Below are 18,118 nucleotides of genomic sequence, written 5' to 3' on the forward strand. Positions count from 1 at the left end.
TGACAAACCAGCTGTTGCGGAACATGCTTTACAGTCAGGAGACCACCACATTAATTTTTACCATACTCGAGTAGTGGCAGGCACAGCTGGATACCACGAAAGACTGTACAGAGAGGCCATAGAGATAGTGAGCCAGGGTGTGAATCAGACATTCAACAAAGCTATGATCCCCCTTGAAAATGTGCTCCTCAAGTGGGGACAAAAGTCAGGTTTTAGAGTGAAATCCCTTCGACCATTATTCCATCTTTTCTTAAAAGAAACACAACCCCTTGAATTACTTCTTCCTATGATTCATATTCATCATTTTCTGGCACTTCTTGTTCTGATCCTGAATCATGACCACTATCTGCATCTACATTTATACTCCGCAAGCCACCCAACGGTATGTGGCGGAGGGCGCTTCACGTGCCACTGTCATTACCTCCCTTTCCTGTTCCAGTCGTGTATGGTTCGCGGGAATAACGACTGTCTGAAAGCCTCTGAGCGCGCTCTAATCTCTCTAATTTTACATTTGTGATGTCCTCGGGAGGTATAAGTAGGAGGAAGCAATATATTCGATACCTCATCCAGAAACGCACCGTCCCGAAACCTGGCGAGCAAGCTACACTGCGAAGCAGAGCGCCTCTCTTGCAGAGTCTGCCACTTGAGTTTGTTAAACATCTCCGTAATGCTATCATGGTTACCAAATAACCCTGTGATGAAACGCGCCGCTCTTCTTCGGATCTTCTCTGTCTCCTCCATCAACCCTATCTGGTACGGATCCCACACTGATGAGCAATACTCAAGTATAGGTCGAACGAGTGTTTTGTAAGCCACCTCCTTTGTTGATGGACTACATTTTCTAAGGACTCTCCCAATAAATCTCAACCTGGTACCCGCCTTACCAACAATTAATTTTATATGATCATTCCACTTCAAATCGTTCTGCACGCATACTCCCAGATATTTTACAGAAGTAACTAGTAGCAGTGTTTTTTCCGCTAACATATAATCATACAATAAAGAACCCTTCTTTCTATGTATTCGCAATACATTACATTTGTCTATGTCAAGGGTCAGTTGCCACTCCCTACACCGAGTGCCTATCCACTGCAGATCTTCCTGCATTTCGCTACAATTTTCTAATGCTGCAACTTCTCTGTATACTAGAGCATCATCCCCGAAAAGCCGCATGGAATTTCCGACACTATCTACTAGGTCATTTATATATATTGTGAAAAGCAATGGTCCCATAACACTCCCCTGTGGCACACCAGAGGTTACTTTAATGTCTGTAGAAGTCTCTCCATTGATAACAACATGCTATGTTCTGTTTGCTGAAAACTCTTCAATCCAGCCACACAGCTGGTCTGATATTCCGTAGGCTCTTACTTTATCAGGCGACAGTGCGGAACTGTATTGAACGCCTTCCGGAAGTCAAGGAAAATAGCATCTACCTGGGAGCCTGTATCTAATATTTTCTGTGTCTCATCAACAAATAAAGCGAGTTGGGTCTCACACGATCACTGTTTCTGGAATCCATGTTGATTCCTACAGAGTAGATTCTGGGTTTCCAAAAATGACATGATACGCGAGCAAAAAACATGTTCTAAAATTCTACAACGGATCAACGTCAGAAATATAGGTCTATAGTTTTGCGCGTCTGCTCGATGACCCTTCTTGAAGACTGGGACTACCTGTGCTCTTTCCCAATCATTTGGAACCTTCCGTTCCTGTAGAGACTTGCGGTACACGGCTGTTAGAAGGGGGGCAAGTTCTTTCGCATACTCTGTGTAGAATCGAATTGGTATCCCGTCAGGTCCAGTGGACTTTCCTCTCTTGAGTGATTCCAGTTGCTTTTCTATTCCTTGGACACTTATTTCGATGTCAGCTATTTTTTCGTTTTTGTGCGAGGATTTAGAGAAGGAACTGCAGTGCGGTCTTCCTCTGTGAAACAGCTTTGGAAAAGGTGTTTAGTATTTCACGTGTCATCCTCTGTTTCAATGCCATCATCATCTCAGAGTGTCTGGATATGCTGTTTCGAGCCACTTACTGATTTCACGTAAGACCAGAACTTCCTAGGATTTTCTGTCAAGTCGGTACATAGAATTTTACTGTTGAATTCACTGAAAGCTTCACGCAATAGCCCTCCTTACGCTAACTTTGACATCGTTTAGCTTCTGTTTGTCTGAGAGGTTTTGGCTGCATTTAAACTTGGAGTGAAGCTCTCTTTGCTTTCGCAGTACACAATCGTGGCTCTCTGTCTGTCAATATCACTGTCAGGATCACCACCACTCAACTCGTGGAACCATTCCAGCCATACATCAGGAGCTCTTTTATACTCTGCCCTATGTGTGTGTGTTTTTTAGAGAATATTTACTTTTGTATGTGAGCATTGTCGGTAAAAAGAAAATTAACTGTAATTAGTTTCAATATGCTAAAATTACACACATGAAATTTAGATTGAATCTAGGAAAATGGTGAAGTAACATTCAGTTTGTTTCAGATAGTAGCAGTAGTGCTCACGCAGATGACCAGCATCCTCCAAGCAATAATAATGTTTCATAAACAATGCAGCACTGCTTAATTGAAAGACAGTGATGGCTCAAGCTAAGAGATGAGTGTCATCTGCGCAAGCAATGGAGAGTTAATTAGGATCTAATACATGGTAGTCTTCCACTCATTTTACTATATAAGATTGTGTGTGTGTGTATGCTTAACAGGATTCGAGAAACTGAGAGATAGGGACCTACCTGGGGAATTTGATTACCACTGCCACCATTCATCGTCCTCTGTTGTTTGTATAAAGTCAGTTATGAATGAGATTGAAGCTGCAGAGATTTGTGCCAAGGATGCTGGTTGCCGAGCAGTTGTGATTGGACACGAGTACACGTGGACAGGTATGAAAAGAACACAGTTCATTCATTGAAAATGCCTCTGCATGAAATTATCACCAAACTTTTTTGTATCTGTGAAGTATTGTGCTTACACTAATAATTTAATTGGTAAGGCTGAAGGTAGTTGAGAAACAAAAGTGAATTTGCTTAAGTGTAATAAAATGCCTTCTTACTAATGCTGTAATTCATATCAGCAACAAACATAACATCTTAATTGTTGCATTAAAAGGTATCTGTCTTATCTCATAAGTATTTTCTGCTCTAGTGTGCACTAACTTTGTTACACACACACACACACACACACACACACGACTGCAGCCCCTGGCAGCTGAAGCCACATTGCAAGCCAGCAGCAGAGCATGATGGGGATGGCAACTGCGAGGGGGAAGGAGGAGGCTGGGGAGCACGCAAGGACAATGTGGAGAGAGGGTAGGGCAACTAGGTGCAGTCGGGAGGAGAGAAGTAAAAAGACTGGGTGCGTTGCTGGAATAGGGCTGTGTAGTGCTGGAATGGGAATAGGGAAGGGGTTGGATGGGTGAGAAAAATGATTAACAAAGGTTGAGGCTTGGTGGGTTATGGGAATGTGGGATATATTGCAGAGTGTGTTCCCACCTGCGCAGTTCAGAAAAACTAATGTTGGTGGGAAGGATCCATATGGCATAGGCTGTGAAGCAGTCATTTATACGAAGGATGTCGCTTTGGGCAGCGTACTAAGCAAAGGGTGGTCCATTTGTTGTTTGGCCACATTTTGTTGGTGGTCATGCCCACATAGAATTCGGCACGGTGGTTGCAACTTAGCTTGCAGATTACAGGACTGGTTTCACAGATAGTCCTCCCTGTGATGGAGTAGGTGATTTCACACTTAAGTGCCTGGTAGAGGGTTCATTGAACCATTTTCATACTACTTCTCTACCATTCCACTCTCAAATGGCGCGTGGGTAAAAGGAACACCTAAATTTTTCTGTTTGAGCTCTGATTTCTCTTATTTTATTATGACGATCATTTCTCGCTACATAGGTGGGTGTCAACAAAATATTTTCGCAATCGGAAGAGAAAGTTGGTGATTAAAATTTCGTAAATAGATCTCGCTGCAAAGAAAACCACCTTTGCTTCAGTGACTGCCACACCAACTTGCATATCATATCAGTGACAATTTCACCCCTATTGCATGATAACACGAAGCTAGCTGCCTTTCCTTGCACTCTTTCGATGTCCTTTGTCCATCCTACCTGGTAAGGATCCCATACCACGCAGCAATATTCCAGCAGAGGATGGGCAAGTGTAATGTAGGCTGTCTCTTCAATGGATATGTCGCATCTTCTAAGTGTTCCGCCAACAAAGTGCAGTCTTGGTTCCGCCTTCTCCACAATATTATCTATTTGGTCTTTCCAATTTAAGTTGCTTGTAATTGTAATTCCTAGGTATTTAGTCGAATTGACAGCCCTTAGATTTGTGCGATTTATCGTATACCCTAAATTTATCGGATTTCTTTTAGTACTCATGTAGATGACCTCGCATTTTTCTTTGTTTGGTGCCAATTGCCACTTTTCGTACCATATAGAAATTCTCACTAGATCATTTTGTAATTGGAATTGATCATCTGATGATTCTACTAGACGGTAAATTACAGCGTCATTTGCAAACTATCTAAGGCGGCTGCTCAGATTATCACGTAGATCATGTATGTAAATCAGGAACACTAGAGCGCCTATGACACTACCTTATGGAACGTTGGATATCACTTCTGTTCTACTCGATGATTTACCGTCTATCACTATGAATAGTGATCCCTCTGAGAGGAAATCATGAATCCAGTCACGCAACTGATACTCCACATGCACGCAATTTGATTAATAGTCGCTTGTGAGGAACGGTATCAAAAGCCTTCTGGAAATCTAGGAATATGGAATCAATCTGAGATCCCTTGTCGACAGCACTCTTTACTTCATGGGAATAAAGAGAACGATATTTTCTGAATCCGTGTTGGTTATGTATCAATAAGTCATTTTCTTCAAGGTGACTCATAATGTTAGAGTACAGTATATGCTTAAAAATCCTACTGCAAATTGAGGTCAGTGATAATGGGTCTGTAATTCAGTGGATTACTCCTATTTCCTTTCTTGAATATTGGTGTGACCTGTGCTACTTTCCAGTCTTTAGGAATAGACCTTTCGTCAAGTGAGGGGTTGAATATGATTGCTAAGAAAGGTGCTATTGTGTCTGCATACTCTGAAAGGAACCTGATTGTATACCATCTGAACTGTGAGTCTTGCCTTTAAGTGATTTGAGTTGTTTTGCAACACCTAAGACATCTACTTTTATGTCATACATGCTAACTGATGTTCTTGTTTCGAATTCTGGAATATTTAGTACTACTTTCGTGAAGGAGTTACAGAAAACTGTATTTAGTAACTCCTCTTTAGTGGCACGATCATCACTGCAGATGCAACGACCACAGGTGGCTAGACTGTGTGTGAGAGACTTATAGTATGGAATGAGTGGCACCTGTCGGAGTGGGGGTATTGCATGTGATTAGTAGGTTTGATATGGACAGAGGTACTGATGTAGCCATCTTCGAGGTGGAGATCAACATCTAGGTAGGTGGTTTGTTAGGTTGAGTAGGACCAGGTGAAGCAAATTGGGGAGAAGCAGCTGAGGTTCTGGAGGAATGTACAGAGGGTTTCCTTACCCTCAATCCAGATCACATACTACATACATTGATCATGACTGGGCCAAATATCTCACGAAATAAGCATCAAACGAAAAAAACTACAAAGAACGAAACTTGAAGGGGGAAACCAGATGGTGCTATGGTTGGCCTGCTAGCTGGCGCTGCCGTAGGTCAAACGGATATCAACTGCATTTTTTAAAATAGGAACTCCCATTTTTTATTACATATTCACATAGTGCATAAAGAAATATGAATGTTTTAGTTGGACCACTTTTTTCGCTTTGTGATAGATGGCGCTGTAATAGTCACAAACATATGGTTCACAATTTTAGACGAACAGTTGGTAATAGGTTGTATGTTTCAACATTTTATTTCGGTTTTTCCAATGTGGCACATGTACCTTTGTGAACTTATCATCTCTGAGAATGCATGCTGTTACAGCGTGATTACCTGTAAATACCATGTTAATGCAATAAATGCTCGAAATTATGTCTGTCAACCTCAATGCATTTGGCAATACGTGTAACGATATTCCTCTTAACAGTGAGTAGTTTGCCTTCCATAATGTTCGCACATGCATTGACAATGCGCTGAAACATGTTGTCAGGCGTTGTCAGTGGATCATGATAGCAAATATCCTTCAACTTTCCCCACAGAAAGAAATCCCGGAACGTCAGATCCGGTGAATGTGCGGGTCATGGTACGGTGCTTCGACGACCAATCCACCTGTAATGAAGTATGCTATTCAATACTGCTTCAACCGCACGCGAGCTATGTGCCGGACATCCATACATCCATACATCCATCATGTTGGAAGTACATTGCCATTCTGTCATGCAGTGAAACATCTTGTCGTAACATCGGTAGAACATTACGTAGAAAATCAGCATACATTGCATCATTTAGATTGCCATCGATAAAATGGGGGCCAGTTACCCTTCCTCCCATAATGTCGCACCATACATTAACCCGCCAAGGTCACTGATCTTCCACTTGTCGTAGCCATCATGGATTTTCCATTAACCAAGAGTGCATATTATGCCGGTTTATGTTGCCACTGTTGGTGAATGACTCTTCGTCGCTAAATAGAATGCTTGCAAAAAAATTGTCATTGTCCTGTAATTTCTCTTGTGCCCAGTGGCAGAACTGTAAATGATGTTCAAAGTCATCGCCATGCAATTCCTGTTGCAATCGATGTAGATGTAGCATTCTCAACACCGACGTTTTTGAGATTCCCGATTCTCGTGAAATTTGTCTGCTACTGATGTGTGGATTAGCCGCGACAGTAGCTAAAACACCTACTTGGGCATCATCATTTGTTGCAGGTCATGGTTGACGTTTCACATGTGGCTGAACACTTCCTGTTTCCTTAAATAACGTAACTATCCGGCGAACGATCCGGACACTTGGATGATGTCGTCCAGGATACCGAGCAGCATACGTAGCACACGCCCGTTGGGCATTTTGATCACAATAGCCGTACATCAACATGACATCAACCTTTTCCGCAATTGATAAACGGTCTATTTTATCATGGGTAACATACCATGAAGAAAATACCGTCCGCACTGGCGGAATGTTACGTGATACCACATACTTATACATGTGTGACTATGACAGCGCCATCTATCACAAAGCGAAAAAGTGGTCCAACTAAAACATTCATATTTCTTTACGTACTACATGAATATGTAACAAAAAATAGGGGTTCCTATTTAAAAAAAATGGAGTTGATATCCGTTTGACCTATTGCAGCGCCATCTAACGGGCCAACCATAGTGGCATCTGGTATCCCCCTTCAAGCTAGACGAGTTTAGTTCTTTGTAGTTTTTTTTCATTTGATGCTTATTTCGTGAGATATTTGGCCCGGTCACTCTCAATGGACCACCCTGTGTGTGTGCTGTGACTTACCAAACGAGTAAGTGCTGGTAGATGGACACAACGCTTTCTCATAAAAAAAAAACCACACACACACACACACACAAATTTAAAGCTTTCGCAACCCAAGGTTGCTTCATCAGGAAAGAGGGAAGGAGAGGGAAAGACGAAAGGATGTGGGTTTTAAGGGAGAGGGTAAGGAGTCGTTCCAATCCCGGGATCAGATTGGTGAGTCACAGCATCTTTGTTTTTTAATATTTTTACCACATGGGATGTTTCTTTCTATTATATTCATATCATTAATTTGAACCCAAAAATTATGTTTGTTATTGTCACTGTTGCATTTTGGGATCTTTCCTGTCCTTTTACTTTCTCTTTTTGTTTGTGCAAGTAGTTTCACGTTGTATTCACATTCCCTTCTTAGCGTAATTTACCATACAATTTATGCTGCCTATATATACTCAATAATACGTAACTTACTTCCAAACCATAACCAAAAATTTTTTCCCACTTTCAACACTATCGCTGCTATAAAATTCATCTTTCCCAGTTCACAAACATTTCCCGTGAATACTATTTCACAGCTTCAGTTCCTTTCCCTCATTTTCATAATCTGCCACCACAGAACCAATCCTTTTAATACATTTTCATGCGGTGTTTTCGAAATTTTCCCGAATTTCTCCACCCTTTAACATGTTTTGGAGGCAACACAACTACCTAACCTTTGTACACATCATTGTTTACCAACCTAAGTTCACCACAGGATCAACATAGATCAGCTTAAACCAGCACTTTTCGACTTTTTTCACACGAGAACTCCAGTTGCTCTCTAGTTCACCTTTATCTCTCCCCATATATTTTTATTTTCACTTTAGCCTCATGTTACACTTTCCACATTATAATACCATGTCACCCTCACAACATCCCCACAACGACCCCATTAAGTTTTATTCACATTCCCTCCGCAAACATGCCTCCGCCCTAGCCAGATTACGCTCCCATATTTTATTTACTCAGGCTTGTCTGACATTTGGCATTACCCCCAAAGGCCTCACACTAAGTTCCTATCTCTGGCTGTAATCCTTCTTTCCATCAGTCCCTATACCAGTTCCAAACCGAACAATCCATAGCCCTCACCCACCTAATCCTTCACCCACACATCACCTCAGCCAATGAACACACCTGTCAACTCCTATCCCAAATCAAAGTCCTCAATCTTTCCTCTCCCACAACAACACCGGCTGTTCATAGCATCCTCCTACAGGCCAACGGCAAATTAGAACAGCATGCCACCCTCCACCTCAAAAAACTATCCAATCTCCTGGTTTCCCACCTCCGGAAAGGCAACTCCCTCACCCTCCACAACCTTTCCAACAAACCTCAACCTCCTCTCATTGCACACAGACCCAGTCTCTCCCATCTACTCAATCTCCCACTTCCAGCTCCCCCCCCCCCCCCCCAACACCTCAAAATTCTAGTCAACACAATCTGGAACCACAACACTCCAATTCAGTAGTTAACCTTTCCTCCAAACCTCTCTCCCAATACGAAACCTCTGTCCTATCCAAAGGCCTCACCTTCATCCCCCCAGATTTAACCAAACAGCCTTCGTCAAAGATTTACTGTCCTACACGTGTAGTATCTGCTGGAAATATCACTTTGCCACGAAGAAAAATAATCCTAATTCTACTTCTAATGATCCAACTCCCCAAGACACTATCCAAATTGAACCCTGCCTGGAACAGTTCCGTCCTCCATCACAGCGGGATCAACCTCCTCTTCCTCAAAATCACCCTCTCCAAACCTTCCAGGAATTTCTCACTTCCAGCCTTGCCTCTCAATCTTTCTTGAAAAACCTTAATCCTACTCCCAACATCACCACAGCCGAAGCCCTTGCTATCCGTGATCTAAAAGCTGACCGATCCATCATCATTCTTCCGGCTGACAAGGGTTCCACGACCGTGGTACTTGATCGTCGGGAGTATGTGGCTGAGAGACTGTGTCAGCTTTCAGACGACTCTACATACAAAGTTTGCCAAGGTAATCCCATTCCTGATGTCCAGGCGGAGCTTCAAGGAATCCTCAGAACCTTAGGCCCCCTACAAAACCTTTCACTTGACTCCATCAAACTCCTGACCCCACAGACACCCCGCACCCCTGCCTTCTACCTACTTCCTAAAATTCACAAACCCAAACATCCGGGCCGCCCCATTGTAGCTGGTTACCAAGCCCCCGCAGAATGTCTCTCTGCCTATGTACATCAACACCTTCAACTCATTACATGCAGTCTCCCATCCTTCATCAAAGACACCAACCACTTTCTCGAACACCTGGAATCCTTACCCAATCTGTTACCCTCGAAACCATCCTTGTAACCATTAATGCCACTTCCTTATACACAAATATCCCACATGTCCAGGGCCCTGCTGTGATGGAGGACTTCCTTTGCGTTGATCACCTGCAAGCCTACCTAAAACATCTTTCCTCATTACCTTAGCCAACTTCATCCTAACTGACAACTTCATCACTTTTGAAGGCCAGACATACCAACAGTTAAAGGGAACAGCCATGGGTACCAGGATGGCCCCCTCGTACACCAACCTATTTATGGGTTGCTTAGAGGAAGCCATCTTGGTTACCCAGGCCTGCCAACCCAAAGTTTGGTACAGATTTATTGATGTCATCTTCATGATCTGGACTCACAGTGAAGAACAACTCCACTCCAAATCCCATGCCACTTTCCTCGATGTTGACCTGCATCTGTCCAATGGCCAGCTTCACACATCCGTCCACATCAAACCCACCAACAACCAACAGCACCTCCATTATGACAGCTGCTACCCATTCCATATCAAACGGTCCCTTCCCTACAGCTTAGGTCTTCGTGGCAAACAAATCTGCTCCAGTCCTGAATCCCTGAACCATTACACCAACAACCTGAAAACAGCTTTCGCATCCCGCGACTACCCTCCCAACCTGGTACAGAAACAAATGAAGCAAATAACCAGAGCCACTTCCTCATCGCCTCAAACCCAGAACCTCCCACAGAACAACTCCAAAAGTGCCCCACTTGTGACAGGATACTTTCCGGGACTGGATCAGACTCTGAATGCGGTTCTCCAGCAGGGATACGACTTCCTCAAATCCTGCCCTAAAATGAGATCCATCCTTCATGAAATCCTTCCCACTCCACCAAGAGTGTCTTTCCACCATCTACCTAATCTTTGTAACCTCTTGGTTCATCCCTATGAAATCCACAAACCACCTTCCCTACCTTTGTAACCGCCCCCGGTGTAAAACCTGTCCCATGTACCCTCCCACCACCACCTGCGCCAGTCCTGTAACCCAGAAGGTGTACACGATCAAAGGCAGAGCCACGTGTGGAAGCACCCACTTGATTTACCAACTGACATGCCTACCCTGTGAAGCCTTTTATGTGGGAATGACCAGCAACACTGTCCATTTGCATGAATGGACAAAGGCAGACAGTGTTTGTTGGTAATGAGGATCACCCTGTGGGTAAACATGCCTTGGTACATGGCCAGCACATCTTGGCACAGTGTTCCACCGTCCAGGTTATCTGGATACTTCCCACTGACACCAACCTGTCAGAACTCTGGAGATGTGAATTTGCCCTTCAATATATCCTCTCTTCCCATTACCCACCAGGCCTCAACCTCCACTAATTTCAAGTTGCCCCCCCTTCGTACATCACTTGTCATTCAACATCTTTGCCTCTGTACTTCCGCCTAAACTGACATCTCTGCCCAAACTCTTTGCCTTTACATGTTTCTGCCTGTGTCTGCATATGTGCAGATGTATGTGTTTGTGCGAGTGTATACCTGTCCTTTCTTCCCGCCCGCCGCAAGGTAAGTCTTTCCGCTCCCGGGATTGGAATGACTCCTTACCCTGTCCTTTAAAACCCACATCCTTTCGTCTTTCCCTCTTTTCCTGATGAAGCAACCTCGGGCTGCGAAAGCTTAAATTTGTGTGTGTGTTTTTTATTGTGCCTGTCTAGCAGTGCTTTCTAGTTTGGTAAGTCACAGCATCTTTGTTTTTTATATATATTTTTCCCAGTTGGATGTACATACCAGAGCCAGTGGTTCAGTCTTCTGGTGGAAGAGTTCAAGGGGAAGGGCGAGGAGTGAAGGGAAAGGACTGGAGAGGTTTAGGAAAAGGGGTACAGTTTAGAAGTCACCCTGAACCCCGGGTCGGGAGACTTGCCAGATGGGATGAGAAGGAAAGACTGATTGTTTGGGACTGCACTGGATGAGATTTTAAAACCTGAGAGCTTAAATGTGGAAGGCAAGGCAATATGCTAGAGAGAGGTTACTAATAAAATGTAGTGCACAAGTTAAAAACAGCGAAGCTAAGTGCATTGTATGTAACAGAGGTGGGATGGCAAATGGTGAAAAATAGACAAGTCAGAAAACAAAAAATGTAGAAAACTGAAATAGAGTGAAGAAAGGAGTACTTACTGTGAATAAATGCCAAGACAGAAGGCATTAACATAAATTAAGGACAGATAGGTGGCGAGAACCAAGGACATGCTGTAATGTTAGTTCACACCTGTGGATTTCTGAGAAATTGGTGTCTGGGGGAAGAACCCAGATAGTGCACGTAGTGAAACAGGCACATTGTACAGAATGTTATGCAACAGAATATTGTGTGTTGCCTGTATATACCTTCTGCCTGTGCCCATTCATCCTGACTGATATCTGGGTGGTAGTCACATCAGTGTAAAAGGCTGAACAATGTTCACATAACAGCTGGTGGCTCTCTCTTTGATAATATATGTTTTCCCAGTTACAGAGCTAGAATAGGTGGTGGTAGGAGTGTGCATAGGGCTAGTCTTGCACTGGAGATGATCAGTGTTAAGAGTTATAGGGTAGGGTCTGACAAGGATATTGTGGAGATTGAGAGGGTGATGAGAAGCTATTCTAGGTGTGGTGGATAATCTGACAGAATGGATCTCATTCGGGGCATAATTTTAGGAATTAATGGCCATATTGAAATAGTTGACTAATACATTCAAGACCAGGGTAATACTGAGTGCCAATTGGTGTGCTTCGAAGTTTTTAGAAGGGATCAACAGTACCAGTATTGGATGTGGTGGTCCAAGAAATCTGTTTCTGATATATGCTGTTGGGAGATTGATGCCCAGTGAAGGCTGAAGTGAGGGTGGTGGTGTACTGCTGTAAAGAGTCTGAATCTGAACAAATGTTTTTGCCTTAAGTGCCAAGGCTGTATGGGAGGGAATGTTTGACATGGAAAGGATGGCAAGTGTCAAAATGTAAGTACTGTTGTCTGTTAGTGGGTGTGATGTGGACAGAAGTGTGTAGCTGGCCTTAGATGAGAATGAGATCAACATAAAGGAAAGTGACATGGGATTCAGAAATATGAAATTTAATTGGGAGAAGGTATTTAGATATTCCAGCAACTCAGCCTCACCATGTGTCCATACAGCAAAAGTATCATCAATGTGTCTAAACCAAAACAGGGTCTGAAGGCTTATGGATCCCAGGAAAGCTCCCTCCAAGAGATCCATGAAGAGGTTGGCATAGGAAGGAGCCATCGTGGTTCTCATGGCCGTGCTCCTGATCTGTTTGTACTTCTGCCTCTCAAAGGTGAAGTAATTGTTGGTAAGTATAAAGTTGATTTAGGTGATCAAGAAAGATGTCATATGTTGGACAGACCATGTACATGGGGATGTTGTTATAAAGGGAAGTAGCATCACTGTTGATAAGCCTGGTGTGTGGTGAGAGTGGGACGGCCACAGATTTCAGGCAATCTAGGAAATGGTTCGTATCTTTGGTATAGGAGGGAAGTCTTTGTACTATGGGTTGCAGGTATTGATCAGCTACGGCAGATATACATTTGTGGGTGCTTTGAAGCCCGGCTGTAGGATGGCCAGGATGAATGGGTTTGTGGATCTTAGGAAAAAATTAAAGGGTGGTGGTGCATGGCTTGGGTGGGGTAATATCCATAGATTGAGATTAAGTCCTTGTGAGGGACTTTACGTTTTTAGGAGGGATTGCAGGTCAGTTTCAATCACAAAGATGGGATCTTGATGGCAGATGCTGTATAGAGGTGTGTCAGACAGCTGTCGTAGACCTTCACCAACATACTCCTGTCAGTCAAGTACCTCCGTGGTCGATCCTTTGTCTGGTGGGAGGATAATAATGGAGTCATCAACTTCTATGGAAAGTAGAGCCTGGAATTCTGCAGAGAGCAGGTTAGTCATGTTGTAGGGACCTGAGGAGAACCTGTGAATCAATGCCAGACATGAGTAGTTCTTGGAAGGCTTGTAAGGGATAATTCTGAGTAGTAGTGGTGGTGGATCAAGTTAGGATCGTGGCTGGAACAGTTAAAGGCAGGGATCAATGCCATGTTCGTTTATTGGAAAGGTTTTGGGATTGGGTTGCAAAGTGATATTTACAATTGACATTATGTGTGAAGTAAAGTAAGTCGTTCACCAAAGCAGCATGGTGAAATGCAGGTTTAGTGCTGAAAGTGAGATCCTTGGATAACAGATATTTCAGGAGTGGAGAGCGCTTTGAACGAGACTTGTTCTTGTTATTATGAGTTACTAAAGGTCTGAGAGGCAGTGGCGAAGGCTGTGGGTTGTTCAGGAGGTTGGCCAAGCTCAGTTTGTAGGAGAGGAGCAGTGCTTGATGGTGTGGCTGTTTGGGGAGCTGCAGAGAGACAGGAAGGAAACCACCATTGTTGAGGTAGTTTATGGGAAGGTGGGATATGTTTTTGAAGTGAAGTCTGGCATGTTGTTATAGTCTGCATTTGGCTTGGTGGATGATACCATCCAAGGCAACATGAGGAACAGTTATCTGCAGGAGTTTGTGGGAGTAGAGGAGACCGGTGGAGTGGAAACTGGCAGACGAGAGTTCTGTATTAAAACTGTAAAATAGGCTTGTGCAGAGTAGAATTACATTCAGAAACAGACTTTCAATATTAGGCCTTTGGGAGTAACTGCAAGGCTTGCCCTATGCACCATCCTACCACCAACTTATTCTAGCCCTGTAACTGGCAAAACATACTATCAAAGAGAGAGTCACCTGTGAAATGACACATCATATACCAGTTGTTATTTAATCACTGTTTGTCTTTACATCGGTGTGACTACCACCCAGTGGCTGAAGGAGCCACAAGCTGCTGGCCACAGGGCTTTCTAATCAACCTGTTCACCTGAAACTGATTCAGAGAAGCCCTTGCAATCATCAGAATCCTCAAAGGAGAGTAAAGACAAGAAAAGCTCCTCCAAGGAGGACATTCCAGTGGCCCCCAAACTATCAGATCCTGCCTGTTTAACACCTGTGGCCGAGGCAAGATTCTGGCAGCCTCTGAGGCCCAATGAGCACCACACAACAGAACGCAGTTGTTGTTGTGGTCTTCAGTTCTGAGACTGGTTTGATTCAGCTCTCCATTCTACTCTGTCCTGTGCAAGCTGCTTCATCTTCCAGTACCTACTTCAACCTACATCCTTCTGAACCTGCTTAGTGTATTCATCTCTTGGTCTCCCTCTGCCATTTTTACCCTCCACGCTGCCCTCCAATGCTAAATTTGTGATCCCTTGATGCCTCAAAACATGACCTACCAACCGATCCCATCTTCTGGTCAAGTTGTGCCACAAACTCCTCTTCTCCCCAATTCTATTCAATACCTCCTCATTAGTTATGTGATCTACCCATCTAATCTTCAGCATTCTTCTGTAGCACCACATTTCAAAAGCTTCTATTCCCTTCTTGTCCAAACTATTTATCGTCCATGTTTCACTTCCATACATGGCTACACTCCATACAAATACTTTTAGAAACGACTTCCTGACACTTAAATCTATACTAGATGTTAACAAATTTCTCTTCTTCAGAAACACTTTCTATGCCATTGCCAGTCTACATTTTATATTCTCTCTACTTCGACCATCATCAGTTATTTTGCTCCCCAAATAGCAAAACTCCTTCTAATTCCCTCAGCATCACCCGACTTAATTCGACTACATTCCATTATCCTTGTTTTGCTTTTGTTGATGTTCATCTTATATCCTCCTCTCAAGACACTATCCATTCCGTTCAACTGCTGTTCCAGGTCCTTTGCTGTCTCTGACAGAATTACAATGTCATCGGCGAACCTCAAAGTTTTTAATTCTTCTCCATGAATTTTAATACCTACTCCGAATTTTTCTTTTGTTTCCTTTACTGCTTGCTCAATATACAGATTGAATAAAATCGGGGAGAGGCTACAACCCTGTCTCACTCCTTTCCCAACCATTGCTTCCCTTTCATGACCCTCGACTCTTATGACTGCCATCTGGTTTCTGTGCAAATTGTAAATAGCCTTTCGCTCCCTGTATTTTACCCCTGCCACCTTCAGAATTTAAAGAGAGTATTCCAGTCAACATTGTCAAAAGCTTTCTCCAAGTCTACAAATGCTGGAAACGTAGGTTTGCCTTTCCTTAATCTTTCTCCTAAGATAACTCGTAAGGTCAGTATTGCCTCACGTGTTCCAACATTTCTACGGAATCCAAACTGATCCTCTCCGAGGTCCACATCTACCAGTTTTCCCATTCATCTGTAAAGAATTCACGTTAGTATTTTGCAACTGTGACTTATTAAACTGATAGTTCGGTAATTTTCACATCTGTCAGCACCTGCTTTCTTTGAGATTGGAATTATTATATTGTTCTTGAAGTCTAAGGGTATTTGGCCTGTCTCATACATCTTGCTCACCAGCTGGTAGAGTTTTGTCATGACTGGCTCTCCCAAGGCCGTCAGAAGTTCCAATGGAATGTTGTCTACTCCGGGGGCCTTGTTTCGACTCAGGTCTGTCAGTGCTCTGTCAAACTCTTCACGCAGTGTCATATCCCCCATTTCATCTTCATCTACATCCTCTTCCATTTCCATAATATTGTCCTCAAGTACATCGCCCTTGTATAAACCCTCTATATACTCCTTCCACCTTTCTGCTTTCCCTTCTTTGCTTAGAGCTGGGTTTCCATCTGAGCTCTTGATGTTCATACAAGTGGTTCTCTTATCTCCAAAGGTCTCTTTAATTTTCCTGTAGGCAGTATCTATCTCACCCCTAGTGAGATAAGCCTCTACATCCTTACATTTGTCCTCTAGCCATCCCTGCTTAGCCATTTAGCACTTCCTGTCGATCTCATTTTTGAGACGTCTGTATTCCTTTTTGTCTGCTTCATTTACTGCATTTTTATATTTTCTCCTTTCATCAATTAAATTCAATATTTTTTATTACCCAAGGAATTCTAGCAGCCCTCGTCTTTTTACGTACTTCATCCTATGCTGCCTTCACTACTTCATCCCTCAGAGCTACCCATTCTTCTTCTACTGTGTTTCTTTCCCCCATTCCCGTCAATTGTTCCCTTACGCTCTCCTTGAAAATCTGTACAACCTCTGGTTATTTCAGCTTATCCAGATCCCGTGTCCTTAAATTCCCACCTTTTTGCAGTTTCTTCAGTTTTAATCTACAGGTCATAACCAATAGATTGTGGTCAGAGTCCACTGCCCCTGGAAATGTCTTACAATTTAAAAATTGATTCCTAAATCTCTGTCTTACCATTATATAATCTACCTTATACCTTTTAGTATCTCCAGGGTTCTTCCATGTATACAACCTTCTTTCATGGTTCTTAAACCAAGTGTTTGCTATGATTAAGTTGTGCTCTGCGCAAAATTCTACCAGGTGGCTTCCTCTTTCATTTCTTAGCCCCAATCCATATTCACCCACTATGTTTCCTTCTCTTCCTTTGCCTACTGACGAATTAGTCATCCATGACTATTAAATTTTCGTCTCCCTTCACTACCTGAATAATTTCTTTTATCTCATCATACATTTCATCAATTTCATCATCATCTGCAGAGTTAGTTGGCATATAAACTTGTACTACTGTTGTAGACATGGGCTTTGTGTCTATCTTGGCCACAATAATGTGTTCACTATGCTGTTTGTAGTAGCTTACCTGCACTCCTATTTTTTATTCCTTATTAAACCTACTCCTGCATTACCCCTATTTGATTTTGTATTTATAAACCTGTATTCACCTGACCAAAAGACTTGTTCCTCCTGCCACTGAACTTCACTAATTCCCACTGTATCTTCTTTAACCTATCCATTTCCCTTTTTAAATTTTCTAACCTACCTGCCCGATTAAGGGATCCGACATTCCACACTCCGATCCGTAGAATGCCAGTTTTCTTTCTCCTGGTAACAACGTCCTCTTGAGTAGTCCCCACCCGGAGATCCGAATGGGGCACTATTTTACCTCTGGAATATTTTGCCCAAGAGGACGCCATCATCATTTAATCATACAGTAAAGCTGCATGTCCTCGGGAAAAATTATGGCTGTAGTTTCCCCTTGCTTTCAGCAGAACCCAGAACCTATGTATATTGATGTCATAACCCCGCAACCAGTGGCAACAGGTGATCCTAAGGCATAACCTGTCCCCGTGGTCCCTTCATGGCCTCACTGTACTTAGACATCATTGTTCAACAGTGGAATTTTAGCAGTTTTTTCCCCCCACTGGTTGAGCTATAATATATTTTAAGCACATCAGCTGCCTTCTGCATTGTACTTCTTGGATATGGGGATATTATAAGAATCATGCTGCATATGACAGGGTATTGAGCGAAGTTTGCACATATGTTATAGACACTATATATA

At 43.0% G+C, this 18,118-nt stretch overlaps 1 protein-coding gene across 1 annotated transcript in view; it reads left to right on the forward strand.

The window, feature by feature from the left end:
* LOC126278993 (extracellular tyrosine-protein kinase PKDCC-like) overlaps window positions 1-18,118 on the forward strand; it is a 54,830-nt gene that overhangs the window by 11,497 nt on the left and 25,215 nt on the right. The window contains exon 5 of the mRNA XM_049979307.1: window positions 2,703-2,879. Coding sequence (XP_049835264.1) covers window positions 2,703-2,879 — 177 coding nt within the window. The remainder of the gene's footprint in view (window positions 1-2,702; window positions 2,880-18,118) is intronic.

This window comes from Schistocerca gregaria, chromosome 6 (assembly GCF_023897955.1).
Source record: "Schistocerca gregaria isolate iqSchGreg1 chromosome 6, iqSchGreg1.2, whole genome shotgun sequence".
Lineage (NCBI taxonomy): Eukaryota > Metazoa > Arthropoda > Insecta > Orthoptera > Acrididae > Schistocerca > Schistocerca gregaria.